This window comes from Pithys albifrons, chromosome 2 (assembly GCF_047495875.1).
Source record: "Pithys albifrons albifrons isolate INPA30051 chromosome 2, PitAlb_v1, whole genome shotgun sequence".
NCBI lineage: Eukaryota > Metazoa > Chordata > Aves > Passeriformes > Thamnophilidae > Pithys > Pithys albifrons.
The window spans coordinates 17,385,709-17,411,240 of NC_092459.1; the positions used below are offsets into that span (position 1 = coordinate 17,385,709).

A 25,532-nucleotide genomic window follows, 5' to 3' on the forward strand; every position below is an offset into this window, starting at 1 on the left:
AACAGTTGTTTTCAGAAAAAGAATGATGGGCTCAGTAGATTTTTAGATCAGAAACAGTCCTGAACTTCTTAAGGAAGAAAAAAATTTCATGACTATGAAATTTGGACAGTAAACCACACCAGCTTTGCAAGCAACTAACAAAGAAAATTCCACTCCAAAACTTCTTGCCAAAACTGAACTGTAGTATTTGTGGGGAAAAAAAACCCACTCTATCTTTTTGTGACATTTCTGATAATGTCATGCATATATACAGCTGAAAACCCAATGTTTATGTCTCAGTCATATATACAAACAACCTATTTAACGTTTTGGTTTCCTGCAGGCTAAATAGAATTTTTCAGACTGACTGACTGACTGACTGACTTATTTAAGGATTTAGGGTTAAGTGAGAAAGAAATCTGTATCAGTCTTTAAAAAACCCAAAAAAACAGAACAAACAAGCAAACAAAAAACCCCCAATACAACAACCCCTCCCCAAACCACCACCCCCCAAACAAAAAGAACCCCAAACATCAAAACAAACCCCACAATTCTATAGTTCATTGTATGATGGCTGTGTAATTTTATTTCAGTGTTATGGGTTCACCTCGGTGGGCCTAGATTTGGGCTCTGAAGTTTGGATTAGGCCGAAGCTGTCAGCTGACTTGAGCTGGGCTGAGCTAACAGCTGACCTCTTCTAGCCAGTAACTTTGTATTCCATACCACATTATGACATCATCTCCAGGGAAGGAGGAACCAGTGTGGGAGTGGTTAAGGCAGTCACTTCTCAGCCCTCCTCTTGGGAGGACGCACGTTGCTGTCCCAGGGGGGATGGAGAGGACCAGGCCCACCACTGGCTCACAGGGTACCTCAGGAAAGTAAAATGTGTTGTTCTGGGTCTCTCCTTTCTGCTTGGGTTTGTCTCTCTGGGGAATAAGCTTCTTCTTAAGTAATGTGTAGTTAAGACAGTAGAATTTGTGTGTTCGTTAAGAAGTTGAGGTGGGGAACTTGTTGTTGTAGACTTGTGTGAGTGTATATTTGTACTCTCTTCTAATTGTCTCTTTCTTTCTGTGAAAAATATATGTAGATTTAGTATAAATGCAGTTTGAAGTGTTTTTTTTTTTTCTTTCCCCTCTCTTTTCCTCCCTTTCCCTGGTGTTAGGAGGGAGGTTTTTCTCTCTGTGCTTGGGGGGGTTGGCAGTTGCTTATCTCAAACCAAGACATTCAGCAAGAAAGAAAAACTCTAGACAGTCTTACTAATTATCAATCTGAAGTGGAAAGCTGGAATTAACTTTTTTTTCTTTTTTAATTAGCATTTTGTTTTGTTAATGCCATCCTTTAACAGTATCTACAGTTTCTTAAAACTCCTTATTCTCATGGCTTCCAAAGTACTCAATGTATATACTGTAATAACCACTCATTACAGGTCTGCTAGAATGCAAAAGCAATTATGTACCCTCCAGAAGCACACCACATAGGAAGCCTGTTTCGTTTCCTGTTTTGAGGAGATTAGAGGATGAAGTAGTACCCTGCATGAAACTACAGGATACATAGATTGCCAGTAATAAATGTCTGATTGGAAGGATACCAATGTGAACTATTCCTGTCTTTCTGAGACCTTTTATTGTTGCAGGTTTTCAACAGGTAAGGCCTAAAATATCAAGAACTATGAATGATGCCAGACAGGGAATATACTGAAAAGCAGATACAACATAAAATTTTAACTATGTAAGACACTGACACCATTGAAAAGAACATGTCAACAACTGTATAGAGAAGAGACTACTTTGTAACAGGTGCAATACTGCTTATAACAGCAATAAGGAATATTACAGCCAAAAAAACCTCCCATACTTTTATTAGTTTCAAAATAAACGATACTTTTAAATGTAATTTGGAGAACTATATGGTCAAATATCCATATTAAAGTATGTGATAACTCTTGACAGAAATGTTACTAGATTCTTATAAAACACAATGACTCAACAGAAAAGTCTGGATAGGCCTTTTATGTCTCAGTATTCGCTTAATGGGCAACCTGAAAAGGCAACCACATACTTATATTTCTAGTGCTGTATTTTAGCAAATTTTATATCCATCTGCCAATGCCTACCCAGTATGCCATTATTACCAAGTTGTTAACATCCAGCACTGGCATTTGTGGTAAAGGATCTCTCATTAGGAAAAATGGTTACATCTATCTATCTATCTAAATGAACAATGTACTAAGGGGATTTCAGAAGGAGATTCTGCTTGAAGCACTCCAAACTCATTGATATAAAGAGACATATTTGGTAAAAGACTCTGAATGTACTATTTTTTATTTCTGTGCCAGTTTGCATGAAAATATTAATGAACACATATTATTTTCAAACAGCAGACTGAGGCACATAGTAGAAAAGGCTGGAACACTTGAAAGAGACCATTTTCTTAATCTTCTGTAGAAACTGATCTAAGAAACGAGCCCATTCACAATGGCTAGAATGGGTTGGAAGACAAAGGACATCAATGCTTTGGTTTTGTTCTTTTCCCTTTCACTCATCAGTAAGACTACTGTGATGACTGTATCACTGTCCTCCTGGACATGCCATGGAGCAGTAAGGTCGAGTGAGGAACCCCTGTGCCGACTTCTTTCCTGGTTGGGCATCTTCCCTATAGCAGGACCTGGATGCTGAGTGTTTTGCCAGCATTAAAGTTGGCAGGAGTAACTGTAACTTTCTTAAGACAGGACTACAGTTACTAGCTGGGCAGAGTTGCAGAGATCTCACCCACTCATGGTGCTTCTGAATGCCTTTAGGGGTAACTAAGCTGACCTCTGCTGCAGTGTGATGATGCTGTAGTTGCTTCCTTTCCATTGTTGGGCTTCACCAACCAGTAGTATTAAAAGGTTAAATTCCTGGCACCCACTTTAGTGGTTACCCTGAGTCTGTGCTTATGGGTGACTAGTTGGGCTAAGCTTGACAGCTAGTGAGGGGTGCTGTCTGCCTTATACTACTCTCCAGCAGATATTGGTGAAAATGGGTCAATTGAGACCAGTAATGTTCATATAAATGGTGTCACAAAAAAGTCCTATGGAATGTAGGGACCCTAATGGGCTCAGTATGATATTTCATTAAAATTACCACTTAAGACAAAAATCCCTGGCCACCTTTACCTAAACCCAGAAAAGGAACATGTGTAAATTATATGTGTTAAATGAACAGCCATGAGCAAGCATGCCTTGGTACCTGAGACTATCTAGTCTATCAAACCAAAACAGACTATTATATTAAGAGAATGCAGACTAGTCCTTAAACAAGGTAGGTGCATAAACAAGAAGATAGGAAAATGTGATCAAAGAAATCATTCATTGCTGCATTGTTAATAGGAATTTTTTTCTCTTTTTTTCTTTTTTTTTTTAAATAAATAAACTCTATTTCCACTGCTACAGTGGCATCTGGCATTTATTGAAAGGAGTCTTCTGAAAAGTTCTCCTTATTTGTTTAAAGTAAAATGCCAAAGTCACTACAGACACTACATGGCAGATTGACAATAGAAAATAGAATCCAGCCTAAGGCAAATGATGGTAATAAAAGCAGAGTGTGCCACCCAGGCCTTCGGAAAACTTACAGGAATAAGCAAAACAAGAAAGCGCAATATGAAGACTTAAAAGACAAGCCTGCAACCTGCATCGATGCAAGGAAAGACATAGTCAGACACCAGAAAAGGCAAGAAGAAAAAGATAGGTTGTCCTGGCTTCAGTTGGGATGGATTTAACTTTTTTCTTAGAACTTAACATATCAGCCATATCTTACCATCCTTTCTAAGCAAGTCTTGAAAGTACCACAAGGAAGTTATGAGATAAGAAAATTACTAAAGACACAGATCCTGTACGAATGCGTGACCCAATAAAATGTAGCATAAAATGCAGACATCCTGCTGGTTTTTACATATCCCAAAAGAACAAAAGAGGATGCAGTGAACAAGCATATGTGAAATCCTTCAGGAATTTTTCTCCTCAAGATGATGAGTTCCCATAGTGAGGATTTTTCAGCTCATACTCTCCATCACTCCAAACCTAGAGCTTCCTCAGCAAATTGTTCTACATGCAGCTATCATTTTGCCAAAGAGAGATTTCCACTTCTGCTCACAAACCCCTCACTTCTCACTGATTGGCAGCAAACTTCCACCTACTCCCGTGGCTGCAGGTTGCAGTGCACTTGTTCACTGACTTTTTGTAGAAATATGAATTTAAAATTACAGTAAGGACTGCTCTTGCCAAAATTATTTCTAGATGGAACTCAGAAGAGACACCATACTGAGGAAAGAGAGTACCGGCAGCACTCTTAAAAGAATGGTGTTGGATTGAGTCAAACAATATAGGCATCTACATGACAAGCCTAAAAACACATAGCCTTATGCTAATATGTCATACTGCACACCACATGAACTGCAATGCTATCACCTGGGACTGGGACAGAGACTCCTTCTTCCAGTACATGGCAGTCAGGATCAAAGAATACTTGACTAGAAGCCAGAAACCATTGATCTTTGATTGTTGTTTCCTTACTCGCTACTGTTACTGCTTATCTGTGTCCTGTAGCCTTGACTAAAAATCATGAATACACACAAATCTGAAGAAATGAGAGCAATGAGGAAAATGTAGATGTGACACAGTTAGTCACTTCAGTCAGAGTGAATGTGACACATCTATGCATTTCCACAAGCCCTTAATGCTGCTCTCTCAGGAAATGTAACCACAAGCATCTTATAATTGACCAGACAATTGAAAGAAAATGAAACAGGTTTTTTCCTCATACTACAGTGGGGGCACGGTGTGAATTAATGAACTTTATTGCAAGTAGAATTTGTTGTATCATTGGATATAATATCTGGCTTTCAGGAAAACCTTTTTGCTCAAAGGTGTCTGCATAAACTTTAGTTCTGAGTCTTTATCATTTTTAATAGACTTCCACATTCTTAGAAATAGTTGCATTGGTTAAAAAGACAGTGTAACCTGAGAAAGTGGAAAAATTATTGAGACAATGGGAAGTCAAGAAAACCTCAAGAAAGAGAGGAAAACACACAAATTAGTCTTCCGTGGTATCACGTGATCCCTCATTCTCCACTTCCATGAAGTGGAGGCAAGATGTAATAAGAAATAGATAGACAAAAGCAAAAGATTATTTTGAATGGAGAAGAGAGTTTTGAAGCTTCACTTCTTGCATTGCACAGGATCTCAGCAGATGACCTGGGACATCTGCAGATTAAATATAATACTGTTTTTATAATTTATATTAATGTCTTACTACAACTGTTATATCATCTTATTATAACTCTTTCTATTACTGTAGATAAAAATTGAGGAGGGATTATTTGTTCATGTTGTTTTTGTGGTTTGGGTTTTTTTGGTTGTTGTTTTCAGGGATTTTTTGAGGGGCAAGTGGATTTTTGTGGAGCTAATTAGAGTGAAATGAAGTAATTCATTTTAACCTAAGGAAAGATTATAAAACAAACAAACAAAAAAAAAACCACAAAAAAGCAACCAACAAACTAAACAAAAAACCAAAAACCCCCCAAAACTAAAACCAGATTATTCTCACAGATGTACAGAGATAAAGTATTGTAGGCAATAACAGTGACAACTTGCAGCAAAGGAAATTCCAACTGACTATAAGAACAGGAAGGAACTTCACAGTGAAAATGATTAAGCATTATCAGGCTGCCCAGAGAGCTGGTAGCATCTCCATACTTTGAGATAGTCTAAACACGAATGGACAAAGTCCTCAGCAACTTTGAAGCTATCATGACGTTTAGAAGTGGATTAAATGAGATGGCCTCAAGACATCCCTTTCAAAACAAATTATTACATGATCTGTTCCAGTAAAGACTGACAAACCCCATGGTGTTTTGTTCTTCAGAATCATGTTAAATGTGTCTGAATGAAACACAGCCAGCCTCAATATGACTTCAGAATAATCCTCAGAGTTGTAAAATGTTTAATTTGGGATAAGAGTTATTTTTGGCAGGTGGTATGAGAACATTCCAGACTCTTCTCAGATACAAATTAAGTCAATGCAGATCATGCACAAATATGGATTTCCAAATTACTAATAACATATATATGTGTCAACATATGATTATACTCATTTTCCTATTAAAAATTAGTTGATTTCTTTCAATTAAAAAGGCATCATATAACAATGAATTAGAGCTAAATCCTGCCAGAACGCAGCTGTTCTTTGAGTAATTTCATCTGCATTGAACTTTGTGCAATATTTCACATGTTGGGTGTTGTGAAGAGAAAGATGAAAAATAGAGGTTGAACTCATCAATATCCCTAATACCAAAACCTGAAAAGGCTCACACTCCCATGGAAAAGTCAGACACTTTGACCCTAACTGTTAAAAATTTTAAATTGTTGCATGATCTCTCACAATGTATACAGTTGCAGTTTACCAGTCCTGACAGTCTGTCATGGCTTCAGGTGTAATAGATTTATTGAAATTTCAATTAAAGGACACACATACTTGTGCATATGCATGGTGTATAAAAGTTGTGCTGCCTTTCTTTTATCTTGTTGGTATGAGTGCTTACCCTCACCTGGACTCTTCCCACATGTCAGGGAGAGATTGTTTTTCAGGGCTATCCATAGTATCCTCTGCATTCTTCTATTCTGCTACATTTGTTAGCATTTTTACTTAAACTATTTATTCTTTTTATCTTTAATAATGTTTTTTGTCATACTGAAAAACACTTATTAATTTTGTGATGCAAACTTCTAACTGTTCTCAAAGTGACAGTAACACAAGCACATGATCTTTCATAAAAAAAGATCCTAAGTAACTACTTGATAGCTGTCTTCTAAATATCTAGGTCAGTTTTCCACAGCATGGAAAACAAATAACAAATGGTTAAATAATGTATTTCCTCCATACAAGCGATCTTAGTTTCAAAGGGAAGACTGACTCTTAATTTTTCACTTCATGTTTCCAAAAAGATAGAAAATGTTAATAATTAGATTTAAAACAAAACAAAACAATTTTGAACTGAAATACCATACCTGCAATGGTATAAGAGGCACTGGGCAAATTAGTGTTTATTATTAATATCAGTAGTTACTGAGACTGAAATTTCCTTGGGTTAAAAAAAATAAAATTAATATTTTAATGCAGATTTGTTCCCTAGAGGTTTGCTAAAATAACATTCTTCTGTGTCCTTATTAGCATCTGAGTTATAAAGAAAAAGCTATAGCAGTCTCATCAGGGATTTAAACAGTATTTTCAGGCACAGTTTCCATTTTTTTAATCAACAAAACAACTAATCTTGCTATTTTTCTTCCCTATTCACCTACTTTGCCTCATTCTGTTAAAGTCCAGCTAAGACACAGCTTGCGATGCTGGACAACTGAGTATACAGCACATGCAAAGGTTTTTCTTATACTAATTCTATTAGACTCACATCAGCCTCTGAGGAGTCCTCTTCCAATCAAGAGGCCAGCAGTCTGCATTAGAAACCTCTTTGCCTGACCCCTGACCAAGTCAGAGACAACTCAGCTCTGTGAGAATGACTGATTTTGATAAAAAGCCAGATGTATTTATTCTTTTTCTTACAGAAATAAAGTATAAAATAAAAAAGTTGTTTTGAAATAAAGAGAGCCATAAAACTGTGAGCTGAGAACAGGAGAAGGAAGAAGCACTATACATTGATGAAAAACAAAGAATATTAAGGATGAGGCACTGTATATAAGAAATTAATTTTAGCATGTGGGATAATAAAAGAGTTAAAGTCATATTTAATGAAGCATAAAGTATAAAAATTAATGCCTCCCTTTAACTAAAATTTATTTATCGCTTCCTATTATACAATTAATTTATTTCTATGAATATTGTTAGACTTTAAATCGGCAGGAGGGGTGGGTGGGATTGGGTGAGGCATGTGGAAGACCTTCTGCCAAAAATACTTAGCTGATGGTGAAAACTGTCTATTTACTTCGAATGTGCCATTTCTGTCATTAGTTTTGTGCTTGGCTTCTATGAGGGTGTACCAAGTCACAGAAACACAGAATGGGTAAAGTTGGAAGGGACCACAGTGGGTCATCTGCTCCAACCTCCCTCTTCAAGCAGGGTCATCCCAGCACACATTGCACAGGATTCTGTCCAGATAGTTCTTGAATATCTCCAGTGAAGGAGAGAACCAGGCACAGCACTCCAGATGTGCCTCACCAGGGCTGAGTAGAGGGGCAGGATCACCTCCCTTGACTTGCCGGCAATGCTATTCCTAAAGCACCCCAGGATACCTTTATCCTTTTTGGCCACAGGGTCACACAGCTGGCTCATGGACAGCTTGCTGTCCACCAGAACCCCCAGGATTAATGATTCTGTCAGTAAAAGGAAGGCTTGAAACAAATGCATCCCAAAAATGCTGTCTCACAAAAGTGGCTGGAAAAAAAAGTATTATCAGAAGTAGACACAGAACTTTCTTTTTCAATAATTTCCCATACACAAATTCTGCCTAAGATGAAAAGTTACTCTAAAAACAAAAGGTTTTTTCCCCTCCTATGCATTTGAGGTGAGTACGAAAAGAAGGCAAAAGTTATTTGGATTTTTATTGCAAAAAAACCCTAGTTTATGAATGGCCATATGTAAAATAAAGATTAACTATGAGTACCCAAGAATGAAAAGGCACAGAAGAAGGTGAATAAATCAGTAAGACAGTGTGATCATTTATGATTGCTATAGCATTGACTTTTAGCCTACCATTTTCTATTAATATTTTGAATCATACAGAACAGTGATGAAAACTACTTTCTTGAACCACTTGAAATATAAAGCATTTATCTCTTTGGAATTTATGCCAGTCACTGTAAATGTAAAACTTACCAAAATCAGCTATGTCAGCTTGATTTCAAATTCTGCTTTTGAGGTCCTATAGACTGAAAATTATATACTCTAAAAAAAGGACTGTTTATCTTCATGTTACCTCAATTGTCCTTTATATTAAATACTAGTTTTCAAAAGTTTCTATTTGGTTCAGAGTATAATATAGAAAAAGCAAATATTGCCATGAAGCCACGATTTAATACATTTTTCTCATTAGAGTTTGACAACAGAATCCTATGAAGACTGAAGAGAACACTTTCAGAAAGAGACCTTGGGGAGATCTTGTAGGGTACACAGAAAACCAATAGATCAGACCCTTAAAATTTAGTTTTCAGAGTCTTCAGTGAGAAAGCGTCAGGAAAATAAGGAGATAATATTAACAATATTTTCCAGGATACAAGACCTGCAGCTTGGCAGGACTGCCCACATTTAACTATCAACCGTATGAGGTGTGAGAAATCCCTTCTGAATGGGTGGCATACCTAGAGACATAATACTTTGCAACTCCACCTTAACACTGAATTGTACTTGAAATTTCCTTCCTTTTACATATTATCAGTATGAATACAACATGGAAAAACTGTCTCTATTTGCCATAATCCTGGGAATCATTTCTTTCCAGACTCTACCCATTGCATGATCATTACTGGTGTTGAAATACAACCAAGGAATTTGGGCTCAGTTTGCATGTAATGCAATATTTTCTTAGATGCAACCAGCTTGTGTTGATTTAATCAAGAAGCAACCTAGGACTATGTAGGATAGAATTTAGATTCTTTTTCAATGAAAGTTCATACACAAGGCATTTGAACACCACTGAGTCTACAGCAATTGTGTAATTATATGCATAGACATCATACACTGAAGTCACATGATATTTTACTATGAATCTTGCATCTGGTTTGCAGACAACTTATCAGCACCACCAGCAATGTCTGGCAAAAAAAAAAAAAAGCTGTGTTTTTTCATGCTTCTCAGTGATGTAGAAAGTATATGCAAAGCTGATGAGGGAGGCTTATGCTTATCTCAGCAACCAACCAGAAATGGACATGTCTTTCACCGATAAAGCTCTTTGGACATTTTAAAGAGCAAGTCATGCTTCAGAGTTCCATGGACAAGTTTTGAAAACAGTACGTGATGTTTCTAACTATTAAAAGCTATTTAAATTAATTTTTGTGTGATATGAAACAATTTATATAAATATTAACTGTGGCAGGAATGAAACCTGTTCATGAGTTATACAGGCAGACCCTCTAACATACTCACATACGTATATACAGATACCCATCACATACTTTCCTGGCTTCTAATTGTTAGCACAGTATTACAAACTCACTTGATGTCCTCGAGTGCCAGATTTTAAATTTACATGACACAGCAAGCAGACAGAAATACTCTCCCTTGGCCCTATCTGAGGAGGCTGCTGCTCTAGGAAATACCAGCAGAGCTCACAAAATTTATTTTACTCAGTAAAGTTAAGCATAGGTATCCCAAATTCAAGAGGAACACCGTTTGTATGAGAAAATAAAATGCACTACTTAGGAATGTTGACAACCTAGACACACTTGCTGTACTGCTTATGCAAAATGACACCAGCTAGTCTAGTGGCATTACCAAATGGTCATACAGAAGAGTCCTCTATAGCTTAGGGGCACCACATGCTTTGAGAAAGCAGCATAACTGAATTTTTGGGGAAAAAAGCACTACATACATGCTGGCACTGATTAAGTCCCATCTGTACCTGAAAGAGAATTATAGTGAAGTAAGCACCTGTCAAGTGTTCTCTCAGTCAGATAAATGCCCTTGAACAGACATCCTGTTTGATACACAAATGAAGAAAACTTTGGTGTATAAGTTTATTCTTAAACTTCTCTTACTGGGAAGTATTTTTCTTTTTCTTTCTTAATTTAATAGCCTAACAATATTTGGTGAAAGAATGTTGTAATTTTGGTATTTATAGACATTTTTGCTCCGGTTAACGTCATAAATGTCATAATAAAGATATAAAGCACTGGCCAAAAAAGCAGTTTTTACATGCAAGTATATAGGTATGCACAAAAGACCCAACAACTGATAATTACATGTATTCCTATTACCCAATAAAATCTCTTCCACTCCAATAAATTAAAGTGATCTCTGCAGAAGACATTAAAGTGCGCAGTCAAAAGCACAGAGATATAGAAGCACTTACATTTGCACTGTGATCACTTCCACTAACACAGACGACATCTTGTTTTTGAATTGTTAATACCTCTTTTGTAAGCTTCAGTCGGATGTCATAAGCATTTTCAGATACTTCATCATACAACAATGCAATACCAGTTTTAGTCTGCAAAAAAGCAAGACACATACAAAAAAATTTAAGAATATAATCATTTCATAATGATGAATAACAAGCTCTACCACATTCAATACATAAAACACATACAAATGAGCATTATTTACAGAAAGGGGAAAACTGATCTGCCTTTCAGACTTCAAATGGATTAGACATAAAAAGCCTCTTTTGTACTTGAAAATGCAGGCTAAATGATCTTTGAAATAGACATTAATATGCAAAAAGTAAAAAAAAAAAAGAAAATTACAAAAAATTCTCCATTGTACTGTTCCACAAAGGAGTGATGCCTTTAATAATGCCTTTTTTGTTGTTGTTTTAAGTGTACAAAGATTTGCAAAACTGTATTAGAAGCAGATAGGTATATAAATTGCATGTGAACTCGTTTTACAGTTTCAGCTAGAGGAGAGGAAGTGCAGTGTTGTTCCTGACTTCAAGGTGTTCCTTCCACGGTGTCAGAAAATGAACTGCACCCTTCATAAACATTGCCATTAAAATAAAAAGTTCTGTTAGAGTAGAACACTATGTTTTCACACTGTAAACACATCATTAAATACAATTGTTACAGAATTTGTTTAGGTGAAGATGGACATATGTTTTTCAATTTACATTATCACTGGCCTAATAACTAATAAACTCTATAGGACAGTCAAGTATTTGCTATGAATGTTTTCTCCATGAGTAGCAAAAAAGAAATTATATTTTAATTTCTGGTTTATTTCCTTAAATTTTGCACTAATAATCAGTCAAATATTTCCTTAAGTATAAACTGTGGCATTAGGACAGCTTAAAGATATTTGTTAAAATATTCAGACTAATAAAATTTCAGAACTTTACAGTCACTGCATAGAAGAGAAAAGCAAAACATCTGTTCATAAATGAGTGATCATATTTAAAAGTAGTATTTTTTATTAATTTATAATGTATATAAAAACATCATCACAACAATGAGCTTTATGCAAGTGAAGAAAAATCAAGCATAATTTAAATTTTAGCTGCAGCATTTGTTTTTAAAAGAAGAGTTAAAATCAAATGGTTTGTTAAATAGTAGATTGTGTAAGGAACTGAGTAATGGAATTGAAGAAACATGTCCTGTGCAATGAATGAAAGCTTGAGGCATTTTAAAATAAAATGAAATGTGAAACATTAGCTCAAAATATTAATATTTTTATTTCTATAAAATTAGGGAGAAAGGTCTGTGGTGATTTTCAATAAAACCTTTCAGTCTTTAAAGGCAGGATTAGTTTAATCTTAAAACACTTCAATTTGATGTAGTTCTGTGCAGCAACCAAGTGTCAAAACCTCCCTTATAGCAGAAACAGAAAATGCAGCCTATAATACAATTAAATTTTTCTTGAATTATATACACAGCAGTTGCTCAGGTGAGTTGGTGATGTCGTTCAGCTTTACCTGGGCCCAAAGCAGTTGTTCCTATGTAGGTCACTTCTGCCATTTAAGACACTTTGGTATCCTAAGACCTCTGAACATATAAAAATCTGATACGGGCCTTTTAGGATATCCACATCCTTTTCTAGCTGGAGGCAAGCCCAGATTTCTATGTTTGTAATGTGATACAAATATTGGTCACACCAGCAGACATTCACATGTAGGTATCTTCAGCTTGTACTGGATCTCACCAAAGTTTACAGTACAAAAAAAAAAATCATAGAATGGCTTGTATTAGAAGAGATCTTAAAGATCATCTACTTCCAATCCACTTGCCATAGGCAGAGATACCTTCCACTAGACCAGGTTGCCTAAAGCCCCATCCAGTTTGGCTTTGAACGCTTCCAGGAATGTGACATACCTTCTCTGGGCAATCTGTGCCTGTGCATCACCACAATCACAGTAAAGAATTTCTTCCTAATATCTAATCTAAACCTGCCATCTTTCACTTTAAAGCTATTCTGCCTTGTTCTATAACTACATACTCTTGTAAAATATCCCTCTTTGGCTTTCTTGAAGGCCCCCTTTAGGTACTCGGAGGATGCTATAAGGTCTTCATAGAGTCCTCCCTTTCTGAGTCTGAGAACCTCCAATTTTCTCAGCCTGTGTTTGTACGAGAAATTCAAATCTAGGACAGCTGTTTAGATTCTGTCAAGCCAGTGGTGAGCAACAGACACTTCTGAAGCATGATTCTACGTGATCTCGTTTATAATCCATCTGGAAGGGTATAAATTGAACCATAGCTCTCTACTTTAACTTAAAAAATAAATAACAACTCATATATGTGCCTAATTGTGGACAGATATATCTCGTCCTTAGTGTTTGCTAGAAATGCCTAAAGGAAACAAAGTTCAGTGAGGGTATAAAGCCTTCATCATTCTCACTTTTTTGTAAGCCCACATTTCTTTATCTTCCTGAGATTTAGAAATTTTTTACATTTTCAGAACGTGTGGATGTTTTATCAATACATTTTTGTGAATGACAACATATGAAACCCATGCCAATATCATCCACTTAAAAGCCATGCTGCCCAACAGCAAGTATTTTCAAACAGTAGAGCTACAGCCTTGAAAACCACTGTCCCTGAATTCTGCTGCTGTTCAGAGGTTATGCATCACTTGGACTGGCTACCGCTGTTACTTTTGCTGACGTACCAGAGCATGCTTTATAGAAACACTGAAAGAACAGAGCTCTGGAGAGCTCATTGACACAGAACACTTCTCTGGCTAGCAATTGTGACATATGTTTAGAATAAATACAATGAAAACAATTCTGAACTTTCACTTGTAACAGGTGATCAGGTAACAAATGATATACAGAGTGACCAATTAGATAGTTTAGCATTTTCCATCACACTATTTCAACTGGAAGTCTCACTGAAGCTCATTTATTCCTATTAAAATCCAATACCTACCTCACACTCCATTTAACTCGTGATCCAAGATGATGTGCAGCAATACCTTATTTGCTTTCAGAATCAATAAAATTAATCTAGATTGCTCTCACCCTTTCAAGTCAGCTTTTTTTAGACCACTTTAAATGGCTTTGAATCAAAGTTCAGTACATTCCCTTGTTCTCTCCTTGTGTTGCAGAGACAGCATACATAACCCTAATGGGAAAATCCCAGTACAGACAAAGTCCTTCTTCAAACAAGAAACTTTTAATGACAACTTAGCCTCTGCATGTATATGTATACCCAGCTTTTTAACAATGCAATGTTCATCTTGATTTCTCATTTTAAAACTATTTATACAGTAGCCATTCTAATAACTGGAATCAGAAACTGAGGGCTGAAAAGTAAAAATAACTCACCAAATTATGTAGTATTGTTTGAGAACATATACCAAATGTGTTTTGTAAAAAAAGCACGAGGAAAGTGCATAGGGAGTTGCATGTCAATAGGATTTCAGTGCTTACATTGAAAGGTAGTGGAATATAAATTTAAATTCACTTGGGTAGATGAGGAAATTAAATGTTGATTTTCATATCTCTGACAGTTTTCTAGACACTGGCTTCAAAAAGAGGACTATGCGAGTGTGCATGTGCATGTTCATCACATTGTGGGAGGAAGGGAAAAGGAGATGAGGAGCACAAGCATCACAGTAGCTGTGACATTTAAGAAAGCTTAGACTATGCTGTTTTTGAAAGAAAGAAAAACCACTGAAACCTACTTTCTCAACACAGCTCAAAACCTGTCAATACCACAGAGAAGCAAAACAACCCTCTCTAGAGGGAGTTAGAATGGCAGATGAATCCTTTTAGCAGTTATATTGTTGACTACTTAAGCAGGTCCCTAGCCAGTGTATTTGCTTTAACGCACTCCCTGTTCAGCATAATGCTTTGGGACCCTACTCAACGTACCATGACTCTTCCGACGTGCTGCATCTGCAGCCTAAAGCTCACAGCTGCAAATTCTGCTTCAAAGTACGAATTTCTTAAGCCAAACTTCAGTCTTACTAGCATAAAATACTTGTCTTCAATGCTGTAAGTTTTATTTTCAAAGAGCTTGCAAACAAATGAGGCAGAATTTAAAAGAGGTGTTGAGGTGTACTTGGTTTCCTACAGAAACCACTTGTTTATGTCCATCTTTTTTTCAAATGCATTACAGCAATAGTTGTCAGGCAATGTTTAGAGACAGAAAAGATTCTTAAACAACTGGAGAATTCAGTTGAGATTAATAACAAAAACTTAGTTATTCACAATAAAATAATAACATATTGTATGCATTCAGAGGAGATGTCAGAGTACAAGCAGTGCAGTATTACTATTTTGATTCAAATTTTGAAGATCTCAGTAACTCCAACCCTCTGTCTTATTCCCTCTACCTATGTGTATTTTAGCAATCGTGATCATTACTTTTGAGAACTAAATGGAGTACTAGTGTCTTAGACCCTCATAAAAAGAGATCATTTGGAATTTCCCCTATTTGCCTAAAAAAAATCACTGCATTGAGTTGCATTGACTCTCCAGCTGATTTTCTGACCTTTATCCTTAATAAAAGCATGTTTCGAAGGCACTGCAGTTCAGTTTTTATCTGCTAAAATTCCGTATTTGTAAATAAAATTCATTTAAACACTATAACTGAAGGGGGGTTTTCCCACTGAAATGTCACATTATATTTCCAGACTAGTATTTTTTCGGCATTTACATCTCATAGATCTAATGATAAAAATCTCTAATCCAATTTCATTCTTTTAAATGAAATTAACTCCGCTGAAATTTCACATCTGTGGTATATTGATAGTTGGAACACTTGCTGAAGATACATGAGGACTGGAGTCACTGGTTTTTATCCTACATCACTTATGATTAGGAAGAAAGAGAGCTTCTGGAAGTCCCTCACAGTCAGTGCTTTGGGCACTATGTTACAGAAGGCTCAAATCTATTTTCTCTCTTGCAACTGGTTTGATGTATCCTACACTACATTTCCTATGATGATCAAAAGACAAAGATACTTTCTCAGAGAATGACAGAATTTAAATTTAAAAGATCCTTGACTAACATAAAAAAAAAGAAAAAAAGAAAAAAGATTAAAAATGGATTGAAGTGTAACAGGGAACAAAGTGCAAGGTGTTAAATGGTAGGGAGAATAGCACTTGCATGGAAGAAAAGCTTTTCTTCACTATTTCTTGAGGAATAAAAACAGGTAAGCAGCAGTGAAGATTGGCAGAAAAATAGGGGCATCAATATCTTGCTGTTGCAATAAACAGATATTCTGACTGCTTTCCTTCACATTCTTTCCTACTCATTTGATTTTTTCTCACTCATACAAGACAGTGCTCAAAAGTAAATGCAGTTCTACGGCTGGATGGTACAAAATATTCCTTAAACACCAATGAATGTGAGAGAGAGATAATTTCATGCCCAAAAGTAATCCATCACCAGTGTTGCATTTAATACATCCCAGTATAGTTTCCTTTCATATAGCATTATGTCAGTGTTGTTTCATGGCTACACTACGTAGAAGAGGTAACCAACTGAAAAGGCCCATGAGAAATGCAAAAAAAAAAATTATAACTGATCAGAGATCTGGAAAATAGGACCTATGAGTAATTCAATACAAATTCGGGTTGTTTAGTTTAAAGACAATATAAAAGAACATATCAACAATTTTAAGTACTTCAAAATCTATTACAAGGACAAATAGAATATCCAAGTAAGAAAATAATTCAGACAACTCCTCCTTTGAACATATTTTGGTCCCAACAGATCAACATGGCAACCATCACTTTGACTAACAGACATCTAAATTGCAACAATCAAGTCTTATCACTTGGATGGGTGGTATCTTTCCTCTCCGCTATCTACCCTCATCCTCTCTCTTTCCCTTTCTTTCTTTTCCTTATATTTTTTCTTAATTAAAATTTTATACTTTTATATAGCCATATTACTATTGATAATGACCAAAATGGGTACACAGTTCATTTTCTTTGCAATCAAATTTTTCTACATACATACATATATCTATATATACATTTGTGTGTGTATGTATACATATACATCTCCATGTATGTATATACATATATGCACACTGGTCATGGAGTGTCATTTCCATCTAATCTGACCTAAGGGATCTAATAACAAGAACCTCAGTTACCCTCACCTTCAGGGATGGGTCACAACATCTCTGCACCCAGGAGAAAGCCTGACTGGCTTTAGGACACCTAAACTAAACAACTCACGACTGCCATAGGAGGGATGAGAAACAACTACTAAGGCCTAAGGCAGTTTATAATTTAGGGATCTTAATAATGGATGAGTGACATTTACAACAAACTTTGTAAATAAGCATAATTTTCATAGCACTTAATCTGAAGGATGACTCCATCCTAAGAAGAAATGTACCCATGTCTTTCATGATGAGAAGGGCCCTTGAGAAAAACACAAATATGCACTTTTTAATGGACCAAAATGGGACAAATGCATAAGGGCAGCAAATACGTAGTCATAACAGTAACACAGTTGTGGAACACACAAAATTAATGATTCCATTAGTAGCATAGGCACACAGAGAAACATCCAGTAAAACTAAAACAAGCTAGAAGACAGGGAATAGTTATGACTTGCTGAAATTAGTTATACAGAGCTGTCTTACAGAACATGTTTCTTCCTCTAAATACACACAGAGTTGTTCTTATTTTCTCACCTTTAACATATTACAACTTTTCCATCTAGTGACACTGTTTCACAAATGCAGAGACAACACTTCTTAACCTCACTACTCTTTCCTTTAAGAAATTCTGACTATAATGATAATGGTGCCTTTAGAGAGACTATTTGGATAGGTTATGGTTCCCAGTACTAGGTGGATGAGGGTGAGACAGAAGAAACATCTGTGAAAATGTCGTGGAGAACAAAATAGTATGGATTTGTCCAATATTTCAGAGTAGTTCAAGATTTCTGTAGATTAGGAAGGAAAACATCATTTTACTATCACATGTAGGAAGGGACCTTGAAGGGTTTGAAGCCCAACCTCAAAGCAAGGCAACTACATGAGCCTGGCTGAAAGCTTCTAAAGATGGATGCTGCTCCACACTGCTGGCTAATCAGCTCCAGTGCTTGACTGTCCTCCTGAGGAAAAGGTTTTCCTTGTATCTGATTTCAAGTTCTTCTTGAAAGTTCCTGCCCGCCCACACACCACTATGAAGAGCCTTGCTTCATCATCTCGATATCCTCCTTGTTGATACAGAAAGGCTGCTTTTAGGTCCTACTGAAGCCTCCTCCAGGCTGAAGAAGCCCAGCTGCCTCACAGGGCAAGTGTTCCCAGCCCCAGTCTTCTTGGTGGCTCCTCAATGAACTTGTTTCGGGTTATCAAGGTCTTTTTTATACTGGGGGAACCCAAACTGCATGCAGTATTCTAGATGTAGTCTAGAAAGTGTTGAGCAGAGAGGTATAATCCCTTGATCTCCTGGTTGTGTTCCTCCTCAAACAGGCCAGGATCATCTTGATTTCTCTGCTGCCAGGGTCACTGGTGGCTCAGGTACAATTTGCTGCCCCCCAGGACCTACAAAGTATCTTCAACAGAGCTCCTCCCCAGACTGGTGGTTCCAGTCTGCATCCTTACCAGGGACTTTTCTTTGCCAGATGCTCACCCCATCTCAGAGACCAAAGGCCAGGACTAGGATGGACACATCTACGGTCATGGCAGGGCCACGACCCCCATTTCACACCCTCCACATGCAGGCAGACATGTAGCCCACCACCAAGTGCTCCTGCCTCCCTTCCCAATAAGAAGAAGCACTGCACCGTTACAGCTGATGAAACTTGAAGATATCCCAGGGGTCCAGCCTTTACACTACTGCCCATGTCTGATAAGAAATATTTTAAAGTAGCTTTACAGGAAATATTTCAAATTAAGGTAATATCAAGTGAAGCCTGAATTTCATTCTAGTTGAAAAGAAAGTGACATTGTTTGTGTTAAACATTAGAATATTTTTAATATCACAAAATCAACAAAATCATGTCTTTTATTCTGGAATAACATACAATCAAATTGACTTAATAGCTACCTAACTTTTATGACATACTTAAACATAGTAAACTTCTTTCATCTCCTATTCAAAACAAGCAAACTCATAAGCCAAATACACTGAAAATTAAGGAAAAAACCCAACTGCTTTTCAGCCTCAATGAATATACCAGCTAGCATGTGAAAAGAATCAGCATCAGAAATAAAGTGGTCAAAACCAGATATGTAAGATATATTTGAGTGTATTTTCCCCCAAAGCATAGGTTGTATCTGAAATATGCACTTTCAATATTACTGTTTTCATAAGGATTGTTCTTATTTATTTTTACATCTGCATTTATTGATGACCATATTTTGGATTGACATTTCACTAGATAACAGTCATAAAAGCTGTATTAATATTACAAGTTTTTGGAAAATTTTAACTTCAGCATGACAATTATCACTTTCTAGCATACTCAAGAGAAATTTGAAAAGATGCTGTCAATATATGCAATTTAAAAGTTTATTTTGTTGCTTACATCACAGCCTGTCCACCAGTCAAAACTAGCCTTAGGGATAGATCTGTTAACTACATTAGCCTTGCAAGAAAAGTGATTAACAGCTGGCTCTCAATCTGTGTGATCTTAATCAGCAAGCAGTAATGTCTTGTTTAATTACTGCAAGCTCAGTATGTCATGAGCTAACTAGATGTGATTGATCATTGTCATCCCCATGCACCTGTCACAACATCAGACACAAATACTTAAATTCGGTAATGTACGTTTGAAAAATGAACTTTCACAATGTCACATTGAATAAAAATTGCCTTCTTAAAAAATCTAATAAATGCTAACTGAGCCACATGGTCGAATATGTTTGAACACAGATTCTACTCCAAAAAACAGCCAACACACAAACTATCAGAAAAATTGCCTAAACTTACTTTGATTTTGAAAGAGAAAAGAGACCAAAACCCCCTAGTTTTGTAAAATTTCTAATTCTGCTCAGCAAAATGTTGTTTGCACAGCAGAGCTGCTGTACAGCATGGAGTGTTGAATCGGTTTGTTCTAGTACGTACCATCTAGAGACCAGTGTACCATGGTTAGAAGTCCTACATTAAACTAAGCTAGACATTTCAATATAATGATATAGTAAAGAGTCAAGATTTTGTAGAGGCAAGGTTTTGCAAGTTTTACAGGTCATGTCATCGAACAAAGAAAAGGCAAAAGTCCAGCAGTGATGAAGACGCTTCAAGACCACCCCGAGGGATGAAGTCAGGAGACCACTACCCAAATTCGAAGCCAAAAGGAAAGCTCTGCCCAAGATTCTGCCTAGTCATTAGTATGGAAATTAGAAGGTGTTAACTATGGACTTAAGACTATAAAATAGCTTATTTTCCACAAACACGTTAGGCAAGTTTTTGCCCTGTATGAACTGGTTTGCTTCCAACGTTGTCAATAAATACCTTTGCTGCTAAAAATAAAAAATTTCTCTTAGCAGTTATTTTTGCAACGTTTTCGCTTATCAGATTTAGATCATATTTTCAATTAAATTGCCTAATAATATAAAGCCTAAGAATATGAAGATGTTCCTATGCTTACAGTAGTATCATATCAGTTAAACAAGAAAGTATAAATTTCACACTTAAAACTAAACCAGTTAGCAACAGCCCCTCCCAAAAAAACCCCAACAACAAAAAATAAAACAACCCCAAAAACATCTGCAATTACTGTTTTTACAGGCCAGTTGCTCAGATAAACTCATAAGTAGGAAGTGGAAACCCTTTTAGCCATGCACTTGGCTCCTATCTTGGAAAGAAACAAATTCATGCCTTATCCAAAGACTTAATGGTATATTTAAGTTTCACCTCTGCTAAACCACCTTCTTCTAGACTTGTCCACAATTGTCAAAAGTAACTGCGATGGCCAGCAACTTTTTCGTACCTCATTTAATGAACAGAGCATTCCTGAAGTACATTAAACTGCATGAAAGGCTGAGTATGGGGAATAAATTAAAAAGATGACAACCATTTTGATTAATGAAATTTGTAAAGAAAAAGAAAATTTAGATGTGCCTCACCTAAAAAATCCACTGCACAGGCTGGAAGGACACACCCATGTGGGTAGAGCCCTTCCCAAATCTTCGTTCGCAAAGCCGAGTCACACATACATACATTATATTTATGAGCCTCTAAAAAGAGGAGTGGAATTGGCAGAGAAGGCCAAATAAGACAGAGGTCAGGCAGGATGATGGTGCATTTATAGGAAGTCACACTTTAGATGGTAATCTCACAATCAAAAGTAAAAATCAAAGCAGTAGCTAGACAGGCATTATTAAGGGTGGAAAAGAATCTCATTTATAAATTGACTGCTTGTCATTCTATGAAAAAAGATGAAACAGTCTGTTTGCACCTAAATTTCAAACCCAAAATGTCCTGTAACAAGAATACATTACTGACAAGCACCTACAGTTAATCTGGGGAAGTTCCTTAGAAATAAAGTCAACAGAAAAAAAACCCAAAAGGTATACCTGCATAAATAATTTGTATATAGTTGATTAGTAGGGTCTAAACTCTACAAAGAATGAACTTTTTTCAAATACATATACAAGATTTCAACTAGTTTATTTCTGAGCTTGCTGGAACTTCTGTACAGTACTCACTGAATAAAATAATCCCATCAAATAGTGGTAAGTACACAAAGAAGTCTCAACTGAATCTTCTGCAAAAAGAAAGACATTAAACAAGCAACTACTATAATAAACCACTGCTAAATATAGGGCACTTCCATAATCTTTTAGAATTTACTTGAACTAAAAAGCAATAAGGAGTATCAAGTAAAAATAAATAGATAGACGTTCACAAAATGCAGAAGATGGAAACATACCTGCAGGTATCAGAGATGAAAAGAAAACAAATCCAACTAGGAAAAAGTACTAAACATTTCTACAGAGGACAAAGACAAAACAAATGCACAAATGCAACAACAAAAGACTAATAAATAACCAGTTTCAAGATATTAAACAGTTATCCTTCATAAACTGGAAGCGTATAAGTAATATATCATAGAAGAAGCAGGTGATCTAGGAACAACTGAAGGGATTTTGCAATACCCAGTAACTGAATTAAAAATGCAGGTAATTTAAGTATTGAAAACTCAATGATTTATTTGGATTCAGACTTCAGACAAAGAGTTCTTAAGATGAAGAATATGTATTCTAAACCACTCTTCAAAGGCAATAAAAAGTGTATTCAGAGAGAGCAAGTAGAAATATATGTACTTCTCTCACTTTAAAAACAATACATGGTTTGGGATTAATAAATGTTTGTCTAGAACTCAAAGAAACTCCTATTTTTAAAGCATACACAGTCTAGTCTCATTAACATTAAGACAAAGAAGAAGATCAGTGTTAAAAAACCCACCAAAACTATTCTGGAACTGATGATAACTCTGATTTTGACAGTTGCAGATAAAACTTACTTCATGTCTTTCTCAGCTTCAACAATTTGCTTACTGACAACAGGTACAGGTAACTGACTCGTACATCAACTCTGTAACTATTTGACTTAAGCCTACAGAAGTGCATTTGGGCATGTAGATGTACGTACCAAAGCACAAAAACAAAACTCGTAGGAAACAATCACACAATCAACAAGTAATTCTGAGTCAAAAGGATTCAAAAGTAAGCTACTTGACAAAAGACTTGGACATTTCAAAGGTTTTGATATCATTTTGTCAAAAATATGTATGTTTCAGAGTAATAAATTTGCAGTAGAATTTGCTTTTATCCCAAACTATCCCTCCAGTGTGATCTGTCCCTTGGTACTGTTAGTCCCAGGGCACTGAACTAGCACAATATTTGGCTGACATGACATGTAAAATCCTCACTCCCATAGGCTGAGAGTAGAGATGATCTATATCACCTACTGCAAACAATCACAAAGATCACTGAATGAGCTCTGACTGGATTTCTAAGTCAGCACAGCACATTAAGGACTGGGCAGTCTCTCTGCTGGGCCTCCAAACAAGAGAACATGAGAGGAGAAAGCAACAGAGGGAGAGGAGTATCAGCTCTACTGAACACATGCTGAAACAGCAGCGATTTAGGAAAAGAGAGCTCCTGCACAAAGTTAAGCAGGAATCAGTGCTTAGCAGAAAAGAGCATTAAATAGAAGTCAGCCACCAAAGCGGCACCAGAATTTTTAGTTCAAGGATTTTAGGAAATCTTATGATAACCTTGCTGTCACAGAAAGGCATTCACCAGAACAGTAAAAGCAAACTCCGACCACTGAGAAACGGCAGAAGGATGGGATTGAGAAGATTTAAGTTCAGAACATGGAACCCAAGAACTAAAACAGACAAAAACCCTAGAGTTAAATGGAAAGAAAAGAAATATTTTAACTGTTCTTTTCCAGGCAACATCAGCAGCATTATGAAGTCATACCAGTACTGCAGTGGAGCTACTGCCAGGTTATCCTAATGTTATTTCACAGCAGAAATGCCAAAGAAGGTAACATCCATGAAAGCACAAGTTTTTCGGTGATGAGACAGTGAAAATACTAAGTCCTTTGTTCTGTATGCTTGAAGCATATTTATAAAAGGTCTGTGTTCAAAAAAGTACATGATCTTAAACATATCATCAACAGTTTCACAGCTTTATGCAAGTATAGAAGTCAAATTTACAGGATAAGAGACAAGATTGTGTTCTGTGAAGGAAAGTAGGATAGTACAGGTATGGATATGACAAGACAGGAGAATAGTTCTTGGTATAACACATCTTAGAGAAGAGGAAGAGAAGACTTAATAGAAAAACAGTAAGAGGAATTAACAGCAATAACAGGGTAAAAGATAAAAATTTAAGAAAATAATACTGAGGGAAAGAAAGGAAAATGCGATTTCTAAAAATTGCATGCTTAAGAGAAAGAGTAGCTGCCCATCAACAGACACATCATTTTTTTTGCAGGAATTATCATCATAGGCTACTAATCTATAGAAGAATTTGGCATATTAATTCTGCCCAGAGTACTAAAAATCTGTTGTGAAACATAGAAACAGCCTTTACAAAAGCTGTACGTAGCACAAGTGCTATCCAACAGTTGAAAGTGCAGCTAAATAACAAGCCCATAAAACACATCAGATGGTAAACAGGATTGTGTCTAGGCTTACCACTACTGCTTCTCCCGCTGTCGGAGGGCTCTCTGGCATGACCATTAACATAAACTGCACCACTGCATTCTACTACTTCCTTCTCAATTTGTGCCAGCACACACATGAATGAGCCAACTTAAGGATCAGCTGATCATTGCTTAGTTAATTCTATTTTTTTCCTGCCACACTTATACTATTTAGATATGTGTGTTTTATATCACTTTTACATACTGTCATACTTTCCATTACCTCTATTCTTCATAGTAGAAAACCAACATGCTTTTCTATGGAAGTGTTAAGAGCAGAAACATTGAGAATATTACTGTTTCACTCTTTCTTTGACTTAGTGGTTTTAGACATAAGTATTCCTACAGCTGCAAACTTACTGTGCTGGGGTTTTTTACTGATTTTGGTTTTTTGTTTGTTTGTTTTGTTGTTGGTTTTTTTTTCCAATGCCTTTGCACATAATGCATCACACGTCAGGATTTTCTGATATGCACAAAAGGATTTTTGATTATAAGGTGCAATACAGGGCACCTCCCCTGCTTCTGCTTAGGTTTTCTTCATTACATGAATGTCAAAGTCTTACTTTAGCCTTTGTTACCCTCCTTTGATTTCTGTGCTAGAGGGATACACATTTTCTGCATTCAGATGATTCTCACTGATGTTAATGGGCCATTAAAAATCCTGGGAGCAATCTTAAATAATCTCTCTCCATTCATTGTACCTGAAACTAAGCTATTATTTTCCACTTATAAAAGAGAAACAGCATTCTAGCACAAATGCTAAAAAAAATCCTAGGGATTTAATTTTAGTCCCAATGAAGCTGAAGTCAATTGAAAATTCTCAGTCAAGTCAGGCTTTCATTATAATAATAATTGGCTTAAAATTTGTCACAAATGTTGACAGTTTTCCAAGTTGTAACATTAGTAGCATAGTTATTATCATAGCTATAAAAATTCATGCACAAGGACATATTTCAAGATTCTGCAAAGTTTTTTTACATGAAATTCATCTGAGTCACTATGTCAGCTGCTATCAAGACCTCTGAAACTATGTCAGTTTTCATGCCTCATTAAAAGTTCCTTGAAATTCCTGAACAAAGGATAGATTATCAAATTATAGACATATGCAACTTCAAAATTTAGAAATGAAAATTGTATTAAAAAGATATCTAAGTGGTGTAATTTTAAATTCAATTATTTCCAAGACAATCTGAGAATACCAAGGGCCGTATTACATGTTCAATACTTCAGACTGATATAATGAAAATATTTGCTAAAAATAATGAAAATACAATCATACAGAAGTGT

At 36.2% G+C, this 25,532-nt stretch overlaps 1 protein-coding gene across 1 annotated transcript in view; it reads right to left on the bottom strand.

Annotated features, from left to right (window-relative positions):
- SNTG2 (syntrophin gamma 2) overlaps nt 1-25,532 on the bottom strand; it is a 234,876-nt gene that overhangs the window by 123,850 nt on the left and 85,494 nt on the right. The window contains exon 2 of the mRNA XM_071547809.1: nt 11,032-11,169. Within this exon, the coding sequence (XP_071403910.1) occupies nt 11,032-11,169 (138 nt within the window). The remainder of the gene's footprint in view (nt 1-11,031; nt 11,170-25,532) is intronic.